The 21,818-nt window shown below is 47.4% G+C and overlaps 1 protein-coding gene across 1 annotated transcript; it reads right to left on the reverse strand.

The window, feature by feature from the left end:
• Nucleotides 1-12,285: 12,285 nt before the first annotated feature.
• On the reverse strand, nucleotides 12,286-17,635 carry PITX2 (paired like homeodomain 2). Its single transcript, XM_059395150.1, has 3 exons — nucleotides 17,099-17,635; nucleotides 16,035-16,240; nucleotides 12,286-13,533 (listed from the first exon to the last, which is right to left on the reverse strand). The coding sequence occupies exons 1-3, from the start codon at nucleotides 17,304-17,306 to the stop codon at nucleotides 12,970-12,972; spliced, it is 978 nt and encodes a 325-aa protein (XP_059251133.1). The 5' UTR covers nucleotides 17,307-17,635; the 3' UTR covers nucleotides 12,286-12,969.
• Nucleotides 17,636-21,818: the final 4,183 nt, after the last annotated feature.

Genomic DNA, 21,818 nt, shown 5'->3' on the forward strand with positions numbered 1-21,818 from the left:
CAGAAGATATGTAATTGGAAGCTAATCACATGAAAACATCACATGCACACCCCAAACTGAAAACCATTCCACAAAATACCTGACCTATAATCTTCAAATGTGTTAAGTTCATGAAAGTGTGTTATGTGTTTGGATGCGGCTATGGGAGCACACAGGAGGGGCCCCTCTATCTAATCAATGCCAAGATGTCAGGGAAGACTTTTCCAGTGTAAGGATATCTAAGCTGTTACTTAGGGTTAGGATAGGAAGGGACAATGGAGGGTGAGGAGAGGCAAGAAAGGAGGAAGAAAGAAGTCATAATGTACAAGAACAAGGAAAAATCATTTCATTATATGCCAACTGATGAGTGTGTGCACTCTTTCGTTAATATTAGCAAGAGTTTGCTCCTTTTCCTGTCCAATCTAAAATGTCACATTTCAGGGGCTCAGGTAGTAGAGCATTCAACTCTATCTCAGGGTGTGAGTTCAAGTCCCACATTGGGGGTAGAGATTATTTAAAAAAATAAAATAAAAAATAAAATGTCACATTTCAAATTAGCTTCTGAGGTTATGCCTATTACTTTAGTCTAACAAATGTGCCTTGAGACACATGTGAAAGAGTAGAACAAATTTGCCATTAATTGTCTCAGTTACTATAATCATTTCTTTTTCAAGCGCTAATCAATCATCTAATAAACTGACTAGGCAACATTATTTTCAGAGCAGTTTTAATATATTTCCTTTATATGTCTTTCATGAATGGCATTTTCTAATTGTGTCAACAAAAGTGATACAGAAGACTAAATTCTTTCACACTGGCCGTTTATTTAGTGGTTGAGAGAACAAACCTCTTGTCAGATTGTGTCTCATTTGAGTCCCACTCTAGACCTGACTCTGCCCCATTGGCTGGGTAACCTGAAGCAAGTCGCCTCTGAGCATCAGTTTTCTTATCTGTCAAAAACAGACAAACAAACAAAAAACAGAAACAAACAAACAAACAAAAAAACCAGTATCTATTTTATAGGATGGTTGTGAGAACAGATTGAAATATTTGAGCATGGGGTGCCTGAGTAGCTCAGTGGGTTAAGCCTCTGCCTTTGGCTCAGGTCATGATCTCAGGGTTCTGGGATCGAGTCTCACATGGGGCTCTCTGCTCAACAGAGAGCCGGCTTCCCCGTCTCTCTCTGCCTGCCTATCTGCCTACTTGTGATTTCTCTCTGTGTGTGACAAATAAATAAAATCTTAAAAAAAAAAAAAAAGAAATACGTGAACAGCATTTATCAAAGTGCTTGGCACATAGAAAGATTCAATACATCAGATCTTTGCATCACCCTATAGTTATGTTTAGAAAAGATAATGCATAAAATCAGGTCTAATATAATGGCAAAATATATTTAGAGTGCTGTGAAAAGAATAATGGCCTGTTGTTTCTTGAGTTTGTAGATGATTTTCTAATTGATGATTACAGTGCCTGAACCAGTCAAACATAATTTGTCTACTCTATCTCATCTTGCAATTTCCCAGTCATCTTCCCCTTTGATTTTTTGAATCCCCAGCCTTATCTAGAGGGGATTCTAAAAAACGGCAAAGCCAGGACGAATGCTTCTTCCAGAAGAGATGGGATTTTGAAAACCATATAGGCACTGCAAAACTCACCTAATTATAACTCAACCATTTCAGCTCCTGCATATATATATACTTGTTCGTATAAGTATTCATATGTTTATTTAACATAATAAAGTAAAACATCTTTTCTGGTATATAACAAGACTGATTAAATGTTCCATACATGTCTCACCAAAAGTAATATCAATCTTCCCTTTGTTCTGGTGAAATGTGTTTATTGTTTATGACAGCAGCTGGAAAGTGGGAGTGGAGAAGGTAAATGATCTAAGGAATATTTTGCCACCAGTAAATTAATCAAAAATATTTGAAGTTTGGGGCGCGTGGGTGGCTCAGTGGGTTAAAGCCTCTGCCTTCGGCTCAGGTCATAATCCCAGGGTCCTGGGATCGAGCCCCACATCGGGCTCTCTGTTCCACGGGGAGCCTGCTTCCTCCTCTCTCTGCTTCTGCCTGCATCTCTGCCTACTTGGGATCTCTGTCTGTCAAGTAAATAAATAAAATCTTTAAAAAAAATTTGAGGTTTATGGGGCAACAATTAGCACAAGTAAAAATAACCATGGTTTGTTTGGTCTATGACTTTACTCAAAGTCTGATTGGGTTAGTACTTTTTTGTTGTTCTGAGGTTGACTAACATTTTTAATTTTTCACATGAAATGAAAAAAAAATTGTTCATCATTTGTTGTGAAGCACTATATTTTGCTGTTTATTATGAATAGTTAAATTGTTAGGAATGTAAAATTATGGTGAAGATTAGAGGTCTCTTAACTAGTAGAATGGTCCTAGGTTCTGACATTATAAACTTGGAACTTTTGTCATCTACGTGCCCCCATCCTCCAACCACCATGTACATGTCTCTTTCCTGTCTCTCTCACCACACACATTCTCCAAGCTACCAAGAAACGTTAAAATATGTCTAGTACCATATGAACCTAATCATCACCCTAAAAATGATATGATTCATTATCTTAAAAGTGCTCTAATATTAAAAAAAAAAATGATGGCAGTGACATCTGCTATGGAATTCTTTTACATATCTGATTTGTTGAGAGGAATTTAGGAAAACATTAGAATTAATCTGAGATTCAATTCATGCCAATTTGATAGATTTTAATATCTTAGGCCTTTGATTTTTTTGTGAACAATGTTTTTAATTATACCATTTGATCAACAGGCATTTATTGAACACGTACTACTTAGCAAGTGTGATTCCAGGCTCCAACAAAAATAACTTAAAATGACCCCAAAATCTTAACTCATGGTAAAACATCCCACAGGGTAACTGACAAGGGAGTAATATAGATTAAAAAAAAAAAAAAAGTTTTCAGTTATGGAAACACTGAGTGCCCAGAAATGAAATTTTAAAAGTAAAAAAGAGAGAATCATGAGGGTAGAATTATCTCTAAAAAAGATGTTGGAAGAAGTTAGAAAGGAAAAGAAATCAATGAGGGTTGGAAATAGGGAAACTCTTCTGTGGAGGAAGATATCTTTCTACTAAATTCTAATCTGAAAATGCAGGATGACAATGAAGGTGTTTTCTAACCATGAAAGGAACAGAAATCACCATAAAATACTGCTGACTGAATAACAATAGGATATAACACAAGAAAAATAAGTAGCTTTGTTTGGAGAGATGCAGAAAGGAATTCATATTAGCACATAAACTCTACACAGGACTGTATCTGGGTTCTTTTAGAATATATAATTTTGACAATATGCGTAAGTGGTAGTTTCAGGCAAAAGGAACTTCCAAACTGAGAACAGTACACTGAACTGAGATGTCCCACTTTGGTGGTCATAATACCAAGGGCAACACCGCCTGGGATAAAAAGTTTGCTATTCACTGACCCCTCCTGGACATCCTGTTTCCAGCATAGCTTTATTAAAAGAATGTTCGCAGTCCCTCTATTGCTGTGAAAAAGCATATTCCAATGTTGCATGCTTTACTTATCAGTCCTGACACCTTTACTGGTCACGCAAGCACTCCATATTTATGAATACAAATGGTTTACAAGTAGACTGGATAAAGCAACTTTTCATATCTGGAAGAGTAAACACTAGGAAGCCTTAGTTCAAAAGAGGGGACAAAAGGAGGATAATCCAGCAGAAAGCAAAACTCTGGGGAGAGCCTCCTGAGGTGAAGAAGGGCCCACGGAAAAGGAAGAAATGGGATGGCAGGAAATGAAGGGAAGGTAAAGAAGAGGGATGCAAAAAGAGAGACATAACTTTCTCCCATCCATGAAGTTGTGTTGGCAACAGCTCTTCCGAACCCTCTGTCCTCGACAAGGCATTGCACGTGACTACAGAGTCCAGCAGAGTCCTGGCTTGGCAGCTGCTCCAGCCTCTATGGCCTCATCTTCTCTCCACTTCCACAGTGGCACCTCACCCAGATTCCTTTCTTGTCAAACTTGTTTCCAATCACCCAAGCCCTCTAGTCTGTGACCTCTTGGTCAAACTGTCTGTTACACAGGACGCAAATAGGTTGAGAATGTCAGATAACATGGTAATTTTGTGGGGGGAGAAGACAGAGTGAGCACTGCAATACCCTTTATCTTATCCCTTTCCCCAGCTACCTGCACCTTTAATAGTAAAGGCCCTTTCCCCACCTGTGTTTCTCTGAGTCTCTAAGTCACTGCAGGGCAACTGAGTGTGACTCATGTCTCTTTTTATTTGCTTTGATGTGTTCATTCCCTCTGGGGAGCTAACTGGTAGAACATTTGAGTCAATTCTATTTTTCCAAGGGAAGTGGGGTAACACAAAGTTGGATGATGACAAAAAGTGGGTTGTATTGCTCTACAGTAATCACATAAAAATACTGTGTGTTCTGAACTTAGGGCACTGACACTACTTGAAGTGATGAATATTCTGTAACCACATCTTACCCTCAAAGTCCTTTCCCCTAGAACTGATTAATATTCAACTATTACAAATACATGGTACTCACCACATGCCTGATACCTGCTGAGGCTCTGGAACCTTGTTCCCCGAATGTCCCTGCTGCCCTCCTCTACCTCCCACCAGAAATTCTCACAATCAGTTTACAGGCTGCAAACACGCTGGAGAAGTGGTTTCTGAAGAAGCTATGACATGACCATGAGAGTAATGGAATGCTGCACAGCTCACACCAGGTGCATAAGCCACACCAGATGCAAAAGTCACTTTCTCACACCCCTGAGTACAAAGATTTGGGTGAAGGTTCTCGGTAAAAATTATGCTGCTTTGGGGTGCCTGGGTGGCTCAGTGGGTTAAGCCTCTTTCTTGGGCTCAGGTCATGATCTCAGGGTCCTGGGATCCAGCCCTGCATAAGGCTCTCTGCTCAGCAGGGAGCCTGCTTTCCCCTCACTCTCTAGCTGCCTTTCTGCCTACTTGTGATATCTCTCTCTCTCTCCCCCTGTCAAATAAAATCTTTTTTAAAAAAAGTTATGTTGCTTCAATGACCAGGTCATAGATAGAGTCCAAGGTGGGGAGTCAGGGTGTTGCCCGCTCAATAAATCTTTACTAGGAGGTTATTATAGTCCAGGCACTGTGTTTTGAGTAAAGCAACTATTGTGGATAGAAATAAGCCAATCTGCCTTAGAAGTAGGCGAATTACTCTGCAGGTTGGTTGGCAGCTCCCGAAAGCTTTAATATAACATTACATCCTTCTCTTGCTAGCACCTTCTTTATCTCTTTCCTTGAATAGGGGAGAGGGGAAGGGAGAGAGGTTCAACAAAGGGTGTGAGAGATTTGGAAACAGAATGACCTTTTCTCTTCAGGGATTTGCTGAACACCACGACATGCTAATGTTTCCAGGTAAGGGCAAAAGAACTCAGGAGGTGCACTAATCCTGAATTCTTTCCCCGTAGTTACCTTTTCATAAATTTTTGTATTTGACGGGGCAAGTGGGTCTAGCCAGTACTTACGTTTAAAGAAATAAATAAGTCAGAGTGGGAAACAGGCTGCGCCCTGGAGAGGGGAGTCGGGGTGGGACCTGAGCTTCGGATTTCCGTAGGACGGTGTGAAAGGGTTCAGCCCGGGGGAGGAGCAGCCCCCACCCCCGCCCCTTGCACCGCCCACCTTGCGCCTCCACTCAGGCTCCAGCCTGACTTGCAGAGGGCTCGCGCTCCACTCACGTCCCACCCAGCCCTGCCTCCCAGGGTCCATCCAGTGCGCCAGGGCTGGTGGTGGATTCCCGGAGTCGACCCATCAGCTTGGGTTCTTGACCATGTAGGCAGCCTCTCCTAGAACTTCAGCTACTCTCGCTAATTTTAAGATACGAAAGGCTGTTCCAGGACTTTCTGTATACCTCAGGTGTGAAAGGAAAGGAAATTCGCTTGCGTTTGAAAGCTCAAACATCAGGTTACTCAAGGAGAACGGCTGGTTCGATGACCCCCATCTCCCCCGCCTCCACCTAAGCTCACGGGCCGGCAGGCGAATGATCCCTAGGAAGTGGATGCCAGAAGGGTCTGTGCATTGGGCCGGGAACATTGCCAGGGCAGCTCCTGGCGCAGAGCTCGCTATAGGTCCTCTCTCCCAGGATCGGATAGATGATTCATTTTTATATGTAACGTTTTACTCCACTCTATAGCTCTGGCTGGTTAATGTTCAACCCTAGGGCTTCGAGAGGCAGCTCTCGGGAGGCAGGCAGGGATGACCCATTCAAGGTATATGGCCGCTCGGGAATGAAGGCACAGAAGCCCGAGAGAGGGTGAGGAGGGTTGTGGCGGGGAGGCGGCGGGTGGGGCGGGGCGCTGCTCCGGCCTGGGCCTCCCTGGGCCGACTCCCGAGACTGCGGAGAAACCAAGCTCTCCGCGGCCCGGGCCGGCAGGCGCCCCTGAGGCACAGCCAACAGGCAAAGCTCAGCCTGGGCCCTGACCGCCCACGACGCCGCAGCCTGAGCCGAGAGCGGCGTGTGCCGGGGGGCGACGAGAGCGCGGACGCGGGGGCGGGTGCTTCGCCCCGGAGCGACCTCGGGGCGGCTCTGTGCTGCCCCAACGACCCGGTGGCGATGCTAGCCTGGCGCTTCGGCTCGGGGACGCCGGAGGGAGGTGGGCGCGCGGCGGCAGCTGAGGATTAGGTTCGGGAGTTATCGTCCCGAGGGACGTGCAAACACTAGTGCGGGGACACGAAAGGGGTCCTCGGAGGTGCGTGGGTTGCCTTCTGGGCCGCCACTTCTCCGGGTGCCTCTGAAAATAGCGTCAGGGTAATGCGAAGCAGCACGTCTTGCCATCGCCCTTCTCCCTTGTTGCCCGGCCAAAAAAATGAACATTAAGATAAAGCAGCTGTTCTGGTCAGTAGAAGGCGGTAGGACTGGAGTGTGCCCCAGCCACAGTTCAGTGAGGCCGAAGGCGAGGCAAGTTCAGGTGGAACCGTGGCACCCTGGGTTCTTCTAAGAGTTGGGCCGCGTGGCTCCCGCAGAACCGCTGGGTCCAGAAGATCCTGGTCAGATGTCCAGACTGCGGTCCCCTAGAGCTGGGAAGTTGAGAAGGCGGGGGTTGGGGGGATGCTGCAAGAGCAAAGAAGATTCCGGGCAGGGGAGCGGGGCTTCACGCCGCTGAGCAGCAGCCTAGAATTCGCAGGCGGGACTTTTTCTTTTTCTTTCTTTCCCCTTCTTCTTTCTTTCTCTCTCTCTTTTTTCTGTCGAAGAAACAAACAAGACCCTGCCTCATCAGATAAGACTGGCTCCTACGATTTCAAGGACTTTAAGCGAGGGCTGGAGGCGCTGAGGTTAGTAGAATAATGTGAATGAACATTGCCTGCGGCCCGCAGAAGGGTTTTATTTTACTTTCTTTTGTTTGATACTATATTATTTTCTAACAAAGTGACCTGTCGTCTGTAGCGTTGGGCTCCTGCAGGCAAAGCCCCTTCCTTGGCACTGGGAATGGCCTGCAGGGTCTCTGCCTCTGTCCACATCAGGGACCCCACCCCGTGCCAGCACACTGCCGCGTGAAATCACACACGCCGGTCGTCAACCAAACGCAGGCAGTCGCGTTAAGTGAAGCCAGAGAAGGCCCGGCTAGTCCATCCCAGAGGACAGAGAAAGATACCATGAAGCTTCTACTGGGTGCAGCAACCCTCCCCAGATACCCAGAGAAGCAGAGTTGAGGGGGCTATTGACGCAAGCAGAATGGGGTAAGAGTTCAAGAATTGGGTTGTCACTAGTCTGGAATCCAAGTGCCATTTAACATGCTGCCCCACTGCCTTCTCGGGAACAGCTGAGACGGTTCCTAGGTCTCACCTTCACAGAGTGAAGATAAATGTTCCTGCCCGGGGATTGCGTGGGAGGGGTCCAGCACGGCTGCAAACTGTCGATGAAGACAGGAAGGCTTTGCTACTTCTGGACAGAGGAAGCATTGGTAGAGAGAGTCTTAGGGGCTCTAAGGAAACCACCTCAAACAAGCCTTAGCCCTGGTATATGAGGTCCTAGCATAAGCCTACCATTTTCTAAGCTGATAGAACAGGGGGGAAAAAACCCACCAAAAACCAAAAAACCAGAACAAACTAAGAACGAACAAAAAAGCTTTGGTGTTGATAAAGAAAACAGGAGAGGGGGAAGATACGAGGGGAACGAGACAGGGCAAAGTGGAAGGAGGGGAGCACCTTAAACATGTTTGCAGGAAGAATGGTAGAACTAGGTCTGGAAAGATCCATCAAAGTCAAAGGGTGCAGACACATACCCTGTTCAGTGAGGGCACAATGAGTCTCAACTTAGCCCTTCAGAGAGAAGAAAAAAAAAAAATGCAGTCCCTCACACAGCTCTCAGAAATTAACACCTTTACCACACATTTATTAATTTTTTATATATTTCTAAAAAGAAATTTATATAGTTCTTTTAGTCATTTTTTTGACTGAGGAATTTAAGCTTCAACTATCTCCTGTTTTCCAGTTGCCACTGAACTGTTAATATATTGTTACAAAACAAATAGCAATGATTTTTTTAACGCAATTAAGTAGAATTAAATACAACTTTGATGGTACCTTTTATGTTTTCCAGGCCTTCTCTATTCTTCAAAATCTAAAATCAACATTTACATAAAATACATAAAATACTCAGCAAGAAATGAATGAAGTTATACATCCCACGCACAATAAATTCTGGATTCTATCTTTTCAGATAGAATGTCAACAACCAGAAAGCCTCTCTTCATGGGGGGCGGGGAAGATGGGTTTGGGAAGCAGAGTGACAAACTTTTAAGATTAGAGTAAAATTTCTCTGGTTTCTCTGCTAAAACCTGAAAAGGAAAATAAGGTTTCTATGTAACACATTCTTCTTCTTCTTCTTTTTTTTAATCTCTTCTTCAATTGTCACTTTCTCAAGTTCAGTGAAAATGCAATTGTCAGATTAGGGACGCTGGGGGACGAAAGGTCGTCTTAAAATATTTCTTTTGAAAATCTGCTATGAGAAACTTCTCCCGTTTATTTCTCCATCAGCCACGTTTCTTGGTTCCCCATGTGCTTAGTTAACTGCTGCTTGCGGGGCGGGGGGGGGGGGGGGGCGCTGGGGAGGGTGTTAATAAATCAATCAATAGAGACTATATTCATAAAGGCCTCGGATCTGATTACACCCCCTCTTTTTTTGGTTCCTCTCTAAAAAATTTACCTCGGCGAGCCAGGGACTCCCAGCGCAGCCCGCGTCAACGGAGAGCTTCGGGCGGGAGGCTGGGGAGCCCCGGCGACGGCAGCGAAGGCGCCCGTGGATTACGATGTGGATTGCAGGGCAGACCTTTGTTTGGTCACATTCGCGACGCCGGGCGGGGGGGTGGGGGTGGGGATGGGCGGGGGGCTCAGCAGTTTCTCCTCCTTCGACACCGCGCCAGGTTTTTATAGACTTGCCTTAAAAAGAGTTCTCTGCTCTTCTCAGGGTTAATTTATGGGGCTTTCGAGGAATACTGGGACTTTTAAGATGCTCTTCATTTCCCCCCCATTATTTTTGTTGTTGTTACACTCCTAAAGGCACTCCCGGGTTTCAGCACCTCACAGGACAAGGGTGGGGGTGGAAGAAAGAGCAGGGCTGGGAGGCGAAGGGAGGATTTGTCTCCTAATCAAACCGCCCACATGGCTCAGGTTGCCCAACATCGTTTTTAAAATTAAATTTCTAGCCAAGTTAAGGGCAGTAAAACTCAGATTTAGGAACTGGGAGGAAATTGAGACACAGGTGGGCCACATACACCTTTTCCCAGGTCTCCACCAATTTGAATTCTCTATTAAGGGAATGAAGAGTTTGAGGACTTAAGAGTTTTAAAAGTCTAAAAACCGGGGACAGGCGAGAGAAAGGATTAGAGCAACAGGTGAGGGGTGACGGGGGGGGGGGGGGGGGGGGGGAAAGCCCTTAGACCGCACGTTGTGCGGGATTCCTGGTCCAGCACCCCCGCCCCAGCCTCTGGGCATGCAGAAGTGGGGGGCAGAGCACTGAGGCCTAGCCTAGGCTCCTGGGGACCCGACCTCCGGCTCGCCATCTTTGATCCCAGGCGGGGGAGGTTGGTGTCCATGCTATAGATTACCTTAAAGGTTCCTTTAAGCACTTTAATACACAACTAGCTCAGAAATCATTAAGAGACCTAGAGAAGGAGAAAAAATACCCTCACACTCACCGGTAATAGGTGTTGACATGCAGCAAAAATCGATTGAGTGGAACCGAGGTGGTGGCAGTAGCGATGGCTGAAGAGGGGGACCCGCGTGGGAGCGGGAGGGGCGAGAGGACCGACTCCACTGGCTCGGGAATTAGGCTTTTCTCGCTTGAAAGGAAAAAGGGGCGGAAAAGTATCGGCGGCCACGCGGGGATGGGTATGGGGAACAAGGGGGCTGAAGAGGGTAATTCTTCCTTCTGGAGGTCCAGGGAAAGGAGCTGAGGTGGGAAAAAGGGCTTCTCATCAGTCCCGAGTCTCCGCCCCCAGCCCGCACCACTCAAGTTGGGGATGAGACAACTCTTCCCAAACCTCGACTTCCATTTTTGTTTTCTGCAGATTGATTGATTGCCTCGAAATAGAGCTCTATTCCAGCCAGCAAACTAGGCCGAGGTCCGCCTCCTGGAGCCAGCTCTCCCAAGTCACTCTTGGACCTGCAGGAGACGCAAATCCTCCCAGCAGGTCTCATTAGCGTTTCCAGCCCCCATCCCCAAATCCCCTCTCCCAGTCACCTCCCTCCCCTCCCCTGCTGCCCCTCCTCCCATACCAGGCGGAGCTCGGGGAGGCCCGGACCGCTGGGCTCCGCGGCTCCAGAAGCCAAAGTCCGCCCGTGGGGACCGTTTTCCTCTCCACTGCTCTCAAGTGAACAACAAGGACGGAGGTGACCCTCGGCCAAAGGACTTTTATCTGCCCCCCACTGCCGCGTGATCCCTCCGTAGGTTAGAGGCAGAGCTTAAAAAAGAAAGAAAGAAAGTTAATGTGCATTGAGCACTGATCTTAAATCAGGGACATTATCTGCGATCTCTTTAAGTGGCAGCGGCAGTCCCATGCAGAACAAAGACTCAGTGTTTGAGCCTCAAAAGCTTATAGGTAAAGTTTCAGCCAGATAAAAGTAACCTAAGCGCAAAAACACAGGTTTTCTCGGCTCCAGAAAACTGCTGGCTTCTTTTCGCTCCCTACTCCCCAGGGTGTGTTTGTCCTCGCCCACTGGGGGGAGGAGGGTGACCAGAATAGCAAAGGACCTCAGAATTTACCCTTCATACCCCCTCCCCCAGCGCCTCGGTAATGAATTCCTTCGGACTAGGTCGTATTTGCTACAATTTGTTACGAAATCAAATTTCACATTAAAAAAAAAAAAAAAAAAAAGAAAGAAAGCTGAAAACCACCAACAAAGGAAGAGCGGGTGCTTAAAGTTCTTTTAAACACTCACACCCACCTCATTCCCCGTTTAGATGTCAGAGGATGGGAGGGAGGGCCAGGGCTGTAATTCATCTTGATTTGCTTCATTGTCCCGCAGTTTGCAAACCATAATCCTGTATAATTTCAGGAACAAGCAGGTTTAGAATTAATGGGTCAATATTATTTAAAACAAAACACGGGGATCATGACCTTTGCCTCAACTACATATTGCTCTACAAGACTCAGGAAACTCCACTCTAACCTCTTAACCCCTGGGCTCTTTGGGAAACTGAAGGGCTGTAGTTATTAGAAATGGTCTTTGTTTCTTTTAATGTCTCAAAAGGATTTGGAAATAGAATGCAATATAACATGAAGAATCTCTCTACTTAAGCCTGAAAGATAAACGTGGAGGCCTAAATATTTTGAACTGGAGGTGTTTCCTTGTAAATTTATTATAGATGCATGCCTCTTGAGAGGAATGTATATAAACTGTACATGTATACATACACACATAATTCTCCAGAACAATTTACTGGATTTGGAGCCCCCCCCAAGAAGTCATTCCAAGCTGACATACTTTCTAAATTTCTCTCTCCTTTCTTCTTTCTCTCTTATATTATTTGCTAGCAATAATGGAATCCTCTGGGTTTAAGCCAAAGAAAAATCTGGGAGACAAGACCAGACTTTGCAGCCTTTTTTTCCCCCCCTGGGAGTGGCTTTTCTTATTTTCTTTTTAGTTTCTGATGAATGACTATAATTTATTTCTACCAAATTTAAATAAGTCCTGCTGCTGCCTTATGTGTTTAACTAGGCAGGCAGAGGGAACTGGTTTGTTTAGGAAGCAGTGACTGAGAAACCCTGGCCAGGCGACAGAGGAGGGCAGAAAGAATACAGACCAATTTGTACGTAGTATATTTTACTCCCATGAAATAAAACACATTTTTCATATTTGCTGAAAAGTAAAACAATAATATTGTACGAAATGTTATACACAGGGTAGGTTGTACATAGCAGTTTCAGAAACATCATTGCATCCACCAGAGAAACTATTCTAAAACTGATATTCACACATTTTTTATAATAATAATATGTTAGAAACATACAGTGTGGCATTTAGTATATACATTCCTTTGCTCACAAGCGAAAAACCCTAATCGCTTCTGTATAACATGCTTTATTTTAAAGCCTAACCTTTAAAAACACTGTTGTGATAGTACTAACAACTGATTTTTATAAAATTAATTTGACATTTCGATATATATACATCCTTTCAGTCATTTTAATGTTAACAATGCTAAACTTAAAAAATAACAAGCTTATAGTAATGTTAAAATGTCATATCCAGTCAAACATTTGTGTGTGTCCTTGCAACTGTTGGAAATACTTTTAGTGAAAGATGTCAGACATTGAGGAAATTCCTTTGAAATCAAAGGAGCTCTCTTTAATTCAGTGGTTTCCTTTTCTCTTTATATCTTCTCTTTCTCTCCCTTTCTTGAGTGCCCACGACCTTCTCGCGTAACTCCCAGTCTTTCAAGGGCAGAGCTGCCCCAGCCAGCACGGTCCTAGGATCCGGGTGCCGTGGGCGAGACTCACACTGGCCGGTCCACCGCATACTGGCAAGCACTCAGGTTGGACGCCGGGTTCTGCACGCTGGCGTAGCCGAAGCTGGAGTGCTGCTTTGCTTTCAGTCTCAGGCTGGCCAGGCTCGAGTTACACGTGTCCCTGTAAACGTACGGAGGAGTCGGCGGTGCGTAAGGACAGGCCGGCGTTGGCACCGCGGAATTCAGCGACGGGCTGCTCAGGTTGTTCAAGTTATTCAGGCTATTGAGGCTGGAGCCCGGGACGCCGGTCACAGCTGAGGGCACCATGCTGGACGACATGCTCATGGAGGAGATGGAATTGGGTGGGGAGAACATGCTCTGTGATGACAGGGGGTTGACGTTCATAGAGTTGAAGAAAGGGAAGCTCTTGGTGGACAGAGAAGCTGACGTGAGACCCTTGGCGGCCCAGTTGTTGTAGGAATAGCCCGGGTACATGTCGTCGTAGGGCTGCATAAGGCCGTTGAACTGCGGCCCAAAGCCATTCTTGCACAGCTCGGCCTGCTGGTTCCGCTCCCGCTTTCTCCATTTGGCCCGGCGATTCTTGAACCAAACCTGAGGGTGGAGGGTAAGGGGGCAAATAGATGCCACAGAGCAGATTAGTAAAACCTCGATCCCAGAAAGCACCAGAGGCCACCACCTCTGAGAGACAGAGACACATGTATGTGCGTGTGCACGCATGCACACACCTCAGCCCCCCAAATTCTCCCCAACCGCCTACTGCCTCTGGGGCCCCAGCTGCCTGAGCCCTGTCCAAGCAAGAGAAGCCTGGCGGGGTGAGGCCTGAGAGCCCAGGCTCTGAGCTGTACCACAAACCCCAGTCCAACACCTGGCGGCCTGGCCTGTGGGCGGCTTGTTCACTAACCCAGGCTCTCCTCAAGATCCAAAAACACTTACTGTAAAATAAACGGGGGGCAGCGGCGTTTTTCACCCAACCCTTACCCAGCGGCCTTGCAAACTTGCTTCCCTTCCAAAGCCACAGACACAGTGAAGAGGATAAGGAGCTCAGAGGACACCAGAGGCCCAGGCTCTCTTTCACACAGCTCCTCCCTCCGTCTCAGACCTCCCCTGCCGCCGCCCCCCACTACACAGAACGTGCTTTCACAAGGGGTGCCAGCCCTTGACCCCCATCCTTGCCTAGCAAAATAAGGTATCAAAAAGCAAAAGATCACCTTCCCTATGGCCTCATATACTCCTCAAGCTTGGCTGGCAAATCTCTGGGAACCCAAAATGGGCCGCTCTGTAGCCTCTCCCTCCCTTCGCCCACTCCAGGCTAGGCCCCTGCGCCCCGGTGGTGCTCCTGCTGGGCCCAGACCTTTTGCTCCACTTTGCAAGCAGCCTCCTAACCCGGTCAGCCCCCACCCGCGTCCGGTGGCCCCGACACAACCCTTCTCTCAATCCACATCGGCCCGCCCGTCGCCGCAGACTGTGGCTTTTGTGTATTGGAGCGGGGCCTGGCCCCAGATTTCAGAGCTGACACCGGTGATGTTTCACATTACACATCTCAGCCAGGCCCAGCCGCCTAATCCTCTTTTTTTCCCCCTTTTTCCTTTCATTCTCAATTTCCTTTTTATCCCCCTTCCTCTTTGCACCCGCCTGCTATAAAAAAGCACGCTTCACTCCTACTTGAAGGGACACACAGCGGGCCTGGATGGAGGCAGCCAGAGGGAGCGACAGCCCAGCATGGTAGTGACAGGGAACTTGGGAGGGATTGCAAAGAATCGGAGGGGGTGGAGGAAAGAGGTCTTTTCCGAAGGATTCCAGAGAACCTACTGATTGTGTTTTCATCTTCGTTACTTGCAATTTCCACCCTAGGCCGTCTAAACCTTGCCCTGGCAAGAAGAGTACGTGCAAGTCCCGTTCCCCTGATGCGCAGGAGAGCTAATGAAAGACTGACCTTGTGCAAAACCACGCGGTTGGAGAGCCAGAGTTCTAGCTCTGAGCAGTTAAACTAAAACCATTTTCAACTTCATTCCAGCTGTTATCCACCAGCATAGCCTCATATCCTACACAAATGCCACCCAGAAAGTCCTTCGTTTCCTCTGCTTTGGGAAAACATTTTGGTCTTTTTTTTTTTTTTTTCATCGTTATTGTTGTATAGTGTTTTCTTCTTTCTTCTCTGCTCTAACTGGGGGCTCTATTTTTCTATCCAGAGCTTTTTTTTTTTTTTCTCCCTTAACAGCAAAGCCTCTGGATCCTGCTATGTGTGTTTCTGCTTCCAGAATCCTAAGGCGTTTGGAGTTACCCACTGACCAGCATAAACCAGAATGTTGCTACTGGGTAATTTATTTAAGTTCACTTTTGCCAATCCATAAAGTACAGATTTGCTACAAAGGTAAGCCACCCCCACCTTTAAGAAAAAAAAAAAAAAACTATTATCATTGGGAAGAAAGATAATGAGTAACAATCTCCTAAGAAAAGATAAATAAACCAAACAGAAGTCTTTCTTCTTTTCTTTCTAAGAGGACTAACAGGATGGTAGATGGTGTATCAAAACTGCTTCCGTAGATCACAAAGACTAAGGGATATGGTGTGGGAGAGACCTGAATGACCCAAAACCCTCAAAGACTATGTAAGGGGGATGAGCCGAGTAGAGAGAGAGAAGTCCGGGGTTGGGCTGCCCGAGTTTAAGTCCCAAGGAAGACCAAATCTTGCATGTCTCTGGCGGGTATTTCTTGTTAAAAGCGCACAGGTCGGAGCCTGTTCTCGCCTCCCGGCCTGGGAGGGATTTTATTAGCGCTCATCTGGCGACCGCAAGCCGGGAACACAATGCCCTGCGCAGGGGAATGCCACGCGGCCCAGTTCGGGAGGGCCTGGGGTGGCGGCGCCGTGAGCGGGTGTCGCCCCAGGCGCCCGCGCCAGCCTTAACGCGAATCTCGTAAGGGGGAGCAGTAAGCTCCCCACTGGAGCCGCCGAGAGGCCTTCTGCCTCTGCAAAGGCACAACACCCGCGCCCGCCGGGGGACGCCGCCTTCCATACTCCCTCAGCGTCTACGCGGCCGGCATCTCTACAATGGCTTCCTTCCCAGCCTTCCCAGGCTCCGCGAGGGGTCCTACCCGAACTCGGGCTTCCGTAAGGTTGGTCCACACGGCGATTTCCTCGCGCGTGGACATGTCCGGGTAGCGGTTCCGCTGGAAAGTGGCCTCCAGCTCCTGCAGCTGCTGGCTGGTGAAGTGAGTACGCTGCCGTCGTTGCCGCTTCTTCTTGGACGGGTCTTCGGTGCCCACGTCCTCATTCTTTCCCGGCTGGCTCTTATCTTTCTCTGAAAACGAAACACACAAAGGTTCCCGTCAACATGTCCACCTGCTACCCGCGAACTCCGGCTGGACCGGGCGGCAGAGGCCGGGGGAGAAATGGGCTGCCATGCAGGGGAGGAGTGTGTGCGTGGCCTCTCCGGGCCGCGGGGAGCGCTGCGACTGTAGGGTGTGCAGACGTGAGTGTGGGTGTGAGCACCCCATCTCCTCCCCTCCCCCAGCGCCGCACGTTTTATTTACATGTTTATCTCAGAGCAAAGGCACCTTCATTTTTATAGCCTCTGCTTTCAAGTATATTTACACGCCTCTGCGCAGACACAGCAAATCTCCCCAGACACCCGCACGCGCGCCTTTTACAGAGCCCCCGCGGATCTCGATGCGGCTTCGGAAGGCCAGTAAAGGTAGATTTGGGGATTCCATCACCCACCCAAGTTCTTCTACGCTTTAGAAATACCGCTTCTTCTGCGGCGTAATTACGGAAATACTTTTCTAACAGGCGCAGCTTCTCGGGAGCTGAAAGCCGAGAGAACAGGGACCGGGTTGGGGGGTTGGGGGACGGCCTCTGACCGTCTTCGAGTGGAGATGCTGGGATTTTTGTGACCCAGGAAACCTCGGGAGGCCAGGATGGGAATAGGGAAGAGTAGAAGAATGGCTCGCGTCGTTCGCGCCACCTCGGGCGGTCGAAGTGGAGCGAAAGGAACGCGGGGCCAAAAGAATCCTGGCTCCGGAAGTTCTGCGGGAAGCAAACTAAACGACCACTCCCACCACGCCTCCCCCAGGAGGGGCCGACTTCCTTGGGGGCGAGAAAGGCCGAGTGGCAAGGGGCGGCTGGACCCGAGTATCTGCGGGGCCGCGCGGCGCCTTACCTGCGGCCTCGGGGCTGGAGGTGTCAGAGATGGTGTGCACCTCCAGCCTGTGCTTGGAAGAGTCCAGGGAGCGGGTCTGACCGGGAGCCAGGACTGAAGCCATGGCCAGTGGCTGGGGATGGTGACAGGAGGAAGACGAGGAGGTGGCCAACAGCTTGGTCCCTACTGCTCGGTGCTCCAAGTGCAGCGGGCCTTTCATGCAGTTCATGGACGAAGGAGCGCGCCGCCCTACGAGTGCCGGGTTGCCGCCCGGCCGAAACCCCGTGGCCGCCGCCGCCTGCTCCGCTTTGCGCTCTAGGCGCGGAGTTTCCCTGCTGTGGCCGCCGCGGGCCAAGCCAGGGAGCACAACCCCCGCTGAGTCTTTGAACCCAGCCGCCCCCGTCTCCTTCAGAAGGCTCTAGCGAAAGGGTCCGGCAGCGAAAAGTCAGCGGGCAAACGGAGACATGGGGATGTGGTAGGAGGGTACAGCTCGGAGCGTCTTTGGGCAGCAGGCTTCCAAGCTCCAAAGCGAAACCAGAGTGAGCAAAGACCCCTTTCTTCCCTCCCTCCCTCCCCCAAGTACCCCTCCAATAAGGAAAGCTAACGGCGTTCGCGATCTGCCCGCCCCCCGCGCGGCAGCCCTGACAGCGAAGTGTCAAGAGTGACAGGGACAGGTAGCTGATATTAGATCCCCCGCAGCGGCGGCAGCGGCTGCGGCAGCGGCGCGGGCCTCTGGGCGCACCCTCCGCTGCGCACACACGCACAACCCCTCGGGCCGTCGAGCCCGAGCACAGACTCCCAGCAGCTCAACTCCCGGCACCTAGGCGAGCGACGGACCAGCTCTGCGGCTCCGAGCTTCCCTGTTGGCCTAACATCTTAAAACCAGAGGCGGGCTTCCTGGTGTCCAGACGTCACTTTGCCGAGGCCCTCCCAGCCCTCCCAACCCTCCCCGCCTCCGCCTCCTCCTCCGCCTCCTCCCAGACCCTTCGCCCAGCGGGAGTGACGTGGCTCCGCACCAATCAAGAGACCCCGAGCCGCGGCGGAGGGGCAGCCCTGTCTGCACCTATCAGCTGTGTGGGGCCGGGCTAATACCTCACTGCGCCCACCAAGTCTACACCGGCCGGCTCCCGGGAATTCGGCTCTGACCCCGGCCGAAACTCTTTTAGTTCAGCGGGGGAGGTAAGAGAGGCGAGGCTGGGAGTAAAAGGCTCTGGAGAAAGAAGCGGAAAGGTCGAGGGCTGAAAGGTACAAGGATCAACAAGCCTCCCCACCCCTTTCTTTTGTATCTCGCTACATCCAAGTCCAATTGAGAAATATTTTTCTCTTCCTGGATGGAAAGGAGACATGCTACTTAAACCCAGAATATTTAAAAAACAGCAACAAATCACCTCTACAAGCTTAAATTTTCCAAACAGCCTGTCAAGTGAATGCTGCGCTAATCTGAAGAAGCTTTGCTTTAATTGCAAAGAAGACAAAGCCCTGAGAAGGCAGGCTAATAAATTAGAAATCGAGAAGCAAATGGACCCGTCAAAGGAAAATTACCTTGACTTTAAACGAACAACTGTTTGGTGGTTCACTCTGGATTTATACAAGAATAAAAAGTCGCCTCAGATCACGTTTTCTGTAATGGTTATTAGTCCCCAGACAGAAAATACACAACAGAATAGAAACCCTAACCCAGCATTTTCAAAATGCTGAAAGCTTATCCATTCTACTTAGCGTTGATTAAGACACATATCCTAGATCTTTCAAATTCCTTGTACACTGTATTAAGTATACAGAGAGAGCCCGCTTTAAATTCGACTCTCTTGTTTACTTTATTATCAATCAGATTCAAATCCATAAAGCCTGCAGAATCAACAACCTTGAGCTAATTATATATAAAATATGCTTTAATGAATTTCCATACAATTAAGAATGTTGCCAAATAACCAATTTCAAGGATAACTTCTAAGTCATTTTCGTTTCCTAGGGAACTCAAGGCTGTTGAATCTTTAAAGTCCAAGCAGGCAGAGGCAGTGGGGTAGGGGCGAAGGGCAAAAGCCTAGGAGAGCACTCAGCTAGGAAAAGCAAATTCTTATTCATTTATTTTTTAAAAAGAAAAAAAAAAAACCCCACACCTTTGGGGACATCCAACTCTTTACAATACTGTTTCAAAAAACTTAAATTTCCAAATAAATTAAAGAAATACAAATGTATCGTTCAAAATAATTTTTGGAAGTTCTTTTGTTCTCTGCTTAGGTCATCAAGAGAGCACAAACTAATCTCCTTTGGATTTTTGCACTGGTGATTGCTTTATTGTGGAGTTAGTGTTATCATCCCTGAATGTGTATTTGTTTGACATTACAGTCAATGATTTGTAACACCAGTATGAGGTATCTTCAGAAAACTCCCTCCTTGTCCTTGTTCACAGGATTGGGAAACGTACGCAGTTTGGGGCAGAGTGGATGAAACAGACGACGAGCACGTTTGGAACCTATGTGTCTTTCCTTTGCCTGGCTCTCCCTGCCAAACCCTATCTGCAACTCCTTCCCCCGTTTTAAACACGCTTGAGAGCCATCCAGAGAACCAAATGAGAATTGTTCTTCAGTCTCTCCCCAGAAGAATCATCCCACTTTAAGAAAAATACAGCTGCAAGAAGGAATTTTCTTTATAGTAAGGTTTAAGTCGGCATTTCTGGTTTTAACCTTTTATTCCAGTTCACCCCATTTCAAGCATACACACACCTGCTCAGTTCAGAACACATCCCCATGTGACAGGTCTGCATTAGCTAAGGCTCATACAACCAGCTATATTAGGTCCTGCAATCTTATCACTAAATTATACATATTACACCAGCAGCCTGTTGGTAAAGAAGGTTAAATTAATTTACATTCTGCTCATTATCTGGTGCTTAAATGACGCATTTTATCCCTGAGATTTGGCGGAGAATCTCCTCAGACCCCACAGCGTTTCACCGAAGACAATGCTCTTACATTTGTAGTGGTTTTTAATCTGATAAGACTCTAATTTGCTTAAGTCTTTTAAATAAGGGTTTTAAATGTTTCTAGCCGTTTTCTTATTGAATTTCCTCTGATTCCCCCAAGATCATAAAGTATATGTGTAAAGTAAATATTTCCTCCCGTTGCACTGCCAGCCGATGACCTATAACTAAGTCAATATGAATCTAGCTCTTTTCTGCCCAATGTGTTTACTAATCATATTCCAGTTTCTTCTTTTTAAACCTCAGCATAGCTGCGATCCACAAAATACCAAACCCATAAGGCTTCATTTCATGAGGAAACTCCATTGCATGAAAGAACGAAAAACTCCCCACCATAGTGAGCATACTTTCTTTCTTAGTATTGGTTTCTTTGAGAATCAAACCTGGGAGTTGCAATTTTTGGCGGAGGCTCTTGGTGTTTCTCAAAACTCCTTACTCAGGAGAGCTGAGAAGCTCCACAGAGCGATATAGATATTGAAGCTCATCTCTCATTAAATCTACAGAATTTTAAATTCTGTGGCTCTGTTGACTAACAGAACTCACATCATGGGCAAATACACATATGAAAGACCTAGTCTCCAAATCAGCTTCCAAAGTAGTTGAAAAACTCAAGGGCAAGTGACAGCTCTTCATAGTACCAAATTGTGGGAGATACTGGAAGTACTGGTGATCTCCAGGCAGCCTAAAAGCCTAAAGAGTTGAAGAATCTTAAATTGTATCTATCCATTGCAAAGTCAAGTGGAAAATAAAGACAATTATCTGGAGATCTCTGGTTAAAGTAAGAACATAACCATATCTAACAGTCAATCAGTCATCTATCTAGATATGCACATACATAATATATAATGCCTCCCCCCAACCATCAACTTAGCTGGAAAGACATTTCTTTGCAGTTTTCCAGAGTTTCAACTCTCTCCAGATGTCCTAATCACTTCACACTTGGCGAGCCTGGCTAACTCCCTTCTCAGGCCCAACAGAATCCATTCCACGGATGGTGGGAATACGCCAACATGAAAAGTCTAGATGGCAAAAACCGACTAGGAGGAAACCAAAAAACACTTTTCGATGGGAATTGTAGTGCTGTTGGTGGGCAACTTTGGAGACTTAATCTACAAAAACCTTGTGAGTGCACAGATATTGGTAGTAGAGACTAGGAAGGGGTTGAAAGTAATCCTTTGTATTTTACAGGTTGAGCACTACCCTTGCTTCCTCACGAACCCATTCTTCTTTGACTGGTTCTAGAAATTTCTAAGATTTCCTAGACTCTGTCACTGAAATTTCCAATCCAGACAAAAAATCAGGAAGCTCAGTTCAGGGAAACTGGAGGTACGCTGTAAGGCCTCCATGGAAGGAAGCCCAGTGCAGGTTTGAGTTTTCAAATCAAAAGATATTCAAGAATTGTCAGTTGGGTTTTCTTGCTTATTCTTTCAAGGCAAGACCCTTGAGGAGAGAAATGTGTGACACAGGGTCAGGTGTGTTTTGAGCTGCTGGTATTTGCCACCGATTACCAGTCTTAAGGTCTTATTTAATTTCACACTCTTTAGTGGTAGTTGCGCAAAGCCTGGTTGGCCCTTGCGGCAAAATTGGTTGGACGGCGAGGCCAAAATCTGGTGCAGTGGCCCAAATATGGGCTTATATCCAACCAATTGAGCCATAACTTTTGGGAAAAAAAATCTGTCCTCAAAGCTCACATGCAAGATGGCTCAATTAAGTGTCTCCTTTGGCTGTGAGGTCATATAGGGGTGGAGGTCTTGCTCT

Source organism: Mustela nigripes, chromosome 1 (genome assembly GCF_022355385.1).
Source record: "Mustela nigripes isolate SB6536 chromosome 1, MUSNIG.SB6536, whole genome shotgun sequence".
Classification (NCBI taxonomy): Eukaryota; Metazoa; Chordata; class Mammalia; order Carnivora; family Mustelidae; genus Mustela; species Mustela nigripes.